At 41.7% G+C, this 6,656-nt stretch overlaps 1 protein-coding gene across 1 annotated transcript; it reads left to right on the top strand.

Moving 5' to 3' along the window:
• Positions 1–207: 207 nt before the first annotated feature.
• Positions 208–3,636, top strand: bdkrb2 (bradykinin receptor B2). The gene is made up of 2 exons (XM_044047903.1): positions 208–288; positions 1,976–3,636. Exons 1-2 carry the CDS (start codon positions 269–271, stop codon positions 3,009–3,011), a joined length of 1,056 nt encoding a protein of 351 aa, XP_043903838.1. The 5' UTR covers positions 208–268; the 3' UTR covers positions 3,012–3,636.
• Positions 3,637–6,656: the final 3,020 nt, after the last annotated feature.

Here is a 6,656-nt window from a genome sequence, read left to right on the forward strand (position 1 = left end):
CTGCATATGAGGACAAGTGGGGCTAAAGTGTCAATTTATGAAACAGCCACAAGTAGAAACGATGGCTTGGGAGCATATTGTGATTTTTAGTGAGAGGAGGGCGAGCAGCAGCATGCAGACTGAAGAATGACTTTTTGGCTGACATCACTTCAATTACAGTTTCCTTTAAAGGGACTGAGTCAGAGGCAGGCTGAGGACAGACAGGGAACTGGCAGCAGTTGAGTAGTTGGGCTTCGAAGCATTTCATCTCTGGACTTACTCAGGAAGAATGACTCTCGCACCTTCGAGGTAATTCAAACTTTAACTTTTTTTTAATGTAAATATATACAAAGGTAATACATTTGACCCAATCTGTGATACAATATATGTTCTTTTTTTTTAAATCCCAGAACTCTCTGTTAGTAACAGTTCACAGAAAGTACAGCCTATCTAACACATTTTCTTAGATTTGTTACAAATGGGGATGTATTGAATGACAGAGACTACGGTAAATAAGTGCAAGCAGTGGAGTTTAAATGAAGCTAAGAGAAAAAACTTGAAGAGCTGAGGGATCAGAATCGTCCCTGGTTAGTAGACACGTGTCTTTGGCATCACATCTTTTTCTTATTTTCAGTGAAACATATATGAGAAAGCAGAAGTTGAAGCCCTGAACAGAAATATTGATAGACTGGAAACTTTAATGAAGAGTATAGTGATGGATCCAACTTTACCCACAACCCTCAGAGGATACGCGGTATAGATAATGGATGGATGTCGGACGGATGGACGGATGACTCTCGTTCTGACTTACATACAAAAGCTATTTTCAGACGTTTGGTTTTTGGACTCCATGTTGCTGTTTGCAGCGTGAGCTTCTGAATTGACTTAGTCCTCAGACAGCCACAGTTCTGGTTTCTTCCCCTTTTTAAACAAAAACAAACTCTTCTGTGGCACAGTGGGACGGCTTTGGTTTGAAGTTTTCCCCTTTAAAGTGTGGCTTAAAGTCTGTTGACAGTTAACTGTTCTGTAACGTCCCCGTACAATTTAGCTTTGAGTGATTTGAAAGGACAGCTGACACGGGGCAAATGTTTGAGTGCAAACACTCACCTACGTCTCATAATGTGCAGCGCAAACATAAACAGCCTCTGGGGGATCACAGGGAACAGCGCTGAGCCTGTTGCCCATTAGTGGTCAATGTTCGGCTGCAGTCGGGAACATTGGTGATGAATGATTGATGCACAGATTGGCTGGAGGCAGACTGTGTTTGTACGAGATTTGAATGGAAGTGGCCATTGAATGTGGATTCATTTATTTAGTTGTAACTACAGAGAGCGAGAATTAATGTTTGCAGAAGCATGTGCAGTCGAGCACTCAGCAAAGCTCAGCGTGTCAAAAACAAGTTAAGCAAACACTATAGACCAGGGGTGTCAAACTAATTTTTGTAAAATAATAGCATAATAACCTATGAACAACAAGAACCTCTTTGTTTTTTTCTCCTTTGTTTTACATTTAATGAAGGATATTTTTACAAAACATGAAATTTCTTGAGAAATATAAGTGCAATTTCAACAATATCATGCCTAAATGTACTATTTACACAGCACACTGGATCTATAAAGGCACAAACATTTAGTCACGGGTATCTGGAGCATTTGTTTAGATTAGTGTGAAATTTTAACAAATTCATCCTGTGGGCCGGATTGGACCCTCTGGCGGGCCGGTTCTGGCCCCCGGGCCGTATGTTTGACACCCCTGCTATAGACTATAGTTATGAAAATGCTCTTAGGAGGAGGAGGAGGCTCATTTCTAAAACAGTGATTTCACTGGAGCTGATTCATTTTAACATCTGTTTTTTCTTTGTGTGACGTCGCTCTCAAAAAAGAAGTTCTTAATCTCAACAGGCCTTTTGTTGTTGAAATAAAGTTGGTTAAACACTACTAAAAAAAACAAAACAAAGCATGCTTAATACAGTTTAATTTCCCTTTTATGTCCACAGCATCCCATTCTTCAGCGCCACAGTCTCACATGGAGCGCCGAACAGCACTAATGGCACCAGCTGCCCTCCCTATGATGGCTGGGAGTGGCTCAGCTCCAATCAACCAGTGTATATCCTGCTCATCATGGCGCTGGGGATCGTGCTAAACGTCTTTGTCCTGATGGTTTTCCTTTTCCACAAGAAGCCGTGCACAGTGGCTGAGATCTACTTGAGCAACCTGGCCGTCTCTGACCTTGTCTTGATGTGCTGTTTGCCTTTCTGGGCTGTCAATATATACAATGATTTCGATTGGCCCTTTGGACGGTTTCTGTGCAAAGCTGTCAACCTGGGCATTAAGCTGAACGTCAACGGCAGCGTCTACTTCATCGTCCTGATCAGCATTGACCGCTACATGGCACTTGTGCATCCAATGTCTCAGGGCAGAATGCGGAGGCCAAAGTACGCCAAACTGGCCTGTGTGCTCATGTGGGGCTTCGGCTTCATCCTCAGTCTCCCCACAGTCATCTTCAGGGAGGTCAAATATCTGCCCGAATATAGCGTGACCGCGTGCTTTCTGGACTACCAGAACGACGCACTGCAGCTGATTCTCGACGGGATGTTGATCATCTCTGGCTTCGTCATCCCCATTTCTATTATCCTATTCTGCACTGTCAAAATTACCCAGTCTTTGAAAATCCAGGCGGTGGAGCGGTTCAGTGCTGAGAAAACGGAGCAGAGGGCCACCACTCTGATACTGGTCGTCCTCCTGGCCTTCCTCATCTGCTGGGTGCCATTCCACGTGGTCACCACATTGGAGGTTCTTCTAAAGGCTGAACTCCTGAAAGGATGTCGACTATGGGACATAGTTGATATCTGCAACCAGCTTTTCACCTACCTTGGCTTTTCCAACAGTGTCCTTAACCCTTTGCTGTACGTCATTGTGGGAAAGAACTTCCGGAAAAAGGCTCGGGAATTCTTCAAGCAGTGGAGCATTAGGAGAACGGGCACCTTGGAGTCCTCAAGCTCACAACTGTCTTCTCTGAAAACTCTGAAATAAATGATTGTTGTCAAACTGCATGAGTTTGCCATATTACATATGCCTGATTACTGTTGTGTTTATAATCATCTCTGTATTATTTCTTGAGAAATTAAGGAAAATATAAAAGATATCTGTAGATAACTAGAACATGTAAAAAAGATCATGTTTTCTGTCTTAGCTCAGGATCACTGTTCTCCAAATACTCCCTCAAATTCCAAGAAAAGCAATGTGTTTTTCCATATTCCTGTTGACGGATATACAGACAAACATATTCTTTGTGTCAGACGTAAAAACCTCACAGATAATGATTCAAATGATGAGCTAGATTTGTGATTATATTTGCACTGGATGTAATTGTACACTCATGGGACCAAGTCACCCTCCCTCAAGTCTCCAGGAGAGGAATCTATATCTTATCTTATCTAGAGGGACTTACATATGTATATACATATATATATATATATATATATGTACACAACATATATACAACATTACAACATCCAACATCACTATCTTGAATGTACCTGAAGTATTATTATCCTTTAAAATTATTTATATTTTGCATTTTTCATGTGTTTCTTATAAGTGATTGTACATAATTGCCTATATTTGTATTTCTCAAAACATAATCATCCAATAAAATGTGCAGATGACTTTTTTTTTGATCTCTCGTTGAATCTTTATAATACCTTTTACATTTTAAAGCTCTAGTATGTTGTAATTACCAAAGCTGATCTAGTTTTGCACCCCCAGAAAAAAACAGCGGCATTGTCTTCTGCTTCAACTGTACCTCAGTAAGTTATGTGTCGCACATCCATCGTTTAACGCGGCGGCGCAGACTGAACCAGGAAACTGGTAGCTGGAGCTGCGCGGTGAAGGAAACAGCAGCAGCTGAAGTTGGCACATAGACAGGCAGCTGTTCAGGGAGCACATGTGCAGTGAGGGAATGTTGCCAAAGACACAACAACAACAGTAACCATAAAGATAACTGATATACTGAGAAACACAGAGATTTGTGTGAAGCTAATGGGAGTTCAGTTTATTTAATGTGCAGTTGAATGTATTGTAATATAATTAACTCATTCGACAGGGTTGAACGTAACACACATTCATTTAAATTTAAAAGCTACAAACTACAGCTTTTAAGCAAAGCAAAACAATTTGAATAGAACCGAGGCCCCTCAAGTGTTTTCTTATGTGTCTGAGTCATTGTCTCCGCAGTTAAAATCAGGGTTCTGTCAAAGATTTTCCAGTGGTGACACACAAACATGTTGGCTGTTTGCTCTCATTTTACATTTCTCCCCACACCACCTTTTAATGGCCCAGTGTTGACTCAGTGTGGGCTGTGGGTGAGCTTGGGTACAACCCTAGTTGTCTCTGAAATGAATGCATGCAATGCCAAACAGGAAATCTTGGTTAAGAGTCAGGCTCTACCATTATTGTACGGGGTCGAAATTGTTGTGGAACAAGAAGAAGAAGAAAAAAAAAAAACGTGCAGGCAGATAATTTTAACTCAAATAGAGAAAACACTGAGGATGCAGTCTGTATTTTTGTCTTTTCCCTTTCATGATTTTTGAAACCATGTTTTTATGCTACCTTCTGAGTGAAAAGTATTTCTGTCCCTGGCTTCCATTCCGTTACACTGCTGTTTTTCATACATTTCATACTGTGCTTATGTGAGCTGCACTGCAAGCTGCTTCAACTCACGACACAGTTTAGATCAACAGACGGCCGGTTACTGCGAGCACAGTATCCTGGTTTTCACACACACAGACTCACTGCCAGCTTTAGTTTAAAATGCTCTCGGTTAATTAAGCCTGTCCCCCATGGCCTTTGGTCCTGGGAACAATTTCTTGGACAAAATTCAAAAACTTTGTCCTAACAAAAAAGCAGAGTACATTTTTGTTTTTATCTTGAAATTTACACGTGTAAAGACAGACATATCACCTATAGGGCATGGCGTGTTAAAAATAACATAACACAAGAAGCCAAAATCATGATACAATTTGAAGTTAATGTTTGTTTTTAGCCCTAAAATCCACTCTAAATTGAACGAAACACTGCTTGGTCTGGTTTCCAGCCGACGGTGCTGCTGCATGACACTGTTGTGCTTTACTTGCTCCGTGTGCTTCTTCCGCCTCGCCTGCTTTGTCGTGGAGCTGATGGAAAGTGTGCTCCAACTGATTAACCACCATTACTTCACACCTCAAACTAAAATCATGACGTAAAAGTAGCATCATAGATTACTCTCTCCTTTCTGGTCTCCCTCACAAATCCCTCCATTAACGTCATGGTCCAGAATTCATCACCAGAACCCCCTCCCTCAGATCCTCCTCCTCCTCCATCTACCTCACTGTGCCCTCCGCCTGCCTCAGCACCACGAAGAGCAGCCGCTCTGCTCCTCATCTCTATAATTCCCTCCCACCAGACATCCGCAACGCTGACTCTCTTCCCCTCTTCAAATCCAGACTCAGAAACCCACCTGTTCAAAACGGCCTACTCTCTGTAATTACACTCCATTATGTGTTTACTGTGTCGTCCCGCTGTCTGTTTTTATTGTCGCTTGTTTTTGTAAGGTGTAAGACGGAAAAATGCCACTGTGCACCAGTCAATCTTGAGGAGTCTTGAACGTCATCTCAGTATTTTCATATCGTACATATGGAAACGTTTGTTTCTTGAAGAAGTTCATCTCCTAGTCTTTCTCCGGTGTCCTTCTGTTTCAGAGCACGTTTCTCCAGAGCTCCTCCGCCAGTACCACGCCGTCCACAAATACAATAAAACTTGCTTTAACCAGTTTAACCAGTCTACTACACCTCTGAAAAATACCACAGATACTGTTTTTGATAGGGAAGCTCGGGAATTGTGTATTAATTTTCTTCTGCTCGATATTTTGCCGAAACCTTGACCAACAGATTACACAAAGAGATCCCCGCCCTGTGCGTCGTGTTCACTGTAAATTGAGTTTGAAGTCGGCGTTATCAGTGTGAAGAGTGGAGTAAACATCTTGATGTCAGGGCGACAAACTGTCTGCTGTGGTTTACAAGAAAATCAACATTAAATACATTTTTTTAAGAAAGAATTGCTGACGCATCGGATGACGACAAGCCAGCAACCCTCTCAAAATGTCTCCACAGTCAACGTTATTCAAATAAGTTGACCATAAAAGGGCTGTGACTCTTCAGCACTGGTCATACATAACACTTGGTTTATGTTTTTCTTTCTATCCGGTTGTTGTTATTAGCGTTTCAGAGATGTCCGTTGTTGTTGTTGTTGAGGCAACCATAAATCATGAACATTAGAATACTAGTTTTCAAAAAGTATTTCAATGATTTATCATTTTTACATCGTGCAGTAAAAGTGAAACTTTCCCGAGGCCTAGAGGTCAGAGGTCAGCGTCAGCTTGTGTGGAAAAATGAAACGTGTTATAGCATATGAATCGCAGTAAGCTTATCTTTGCTAATGATGTCTCTGCAGCAGCGTTGATGAGGTCAAACACTCCTCATGCACTTCTCCGCATATCTCTAATACATACAGCGACCAAAAACGGTGACGCTTTCGTAAACAAGTTGATTTATTGAACACCCTGGCCAAGGTTGAGGAAGAATGCAACTGTGTAAACAGAAATTCCAAAGCACGTCTCCCCCCCGCCTCTTACTTGCTGCG

Source organism: Solea senegalensis, linkage group LG16 (genome assembly GCF_019176455.1).
Source record: "Solea senegalensis isolate Sse05_10M linkage group LG16, IFAPA_SoseM_1, whole genome shotgun sequence".
Classification (NCBI taxonomy): Eukaryota; Metazoa; Chordata; class Actinopteri; order Pleuronectiformes; family Soleidae; genus Solea; species Solea senegalensis.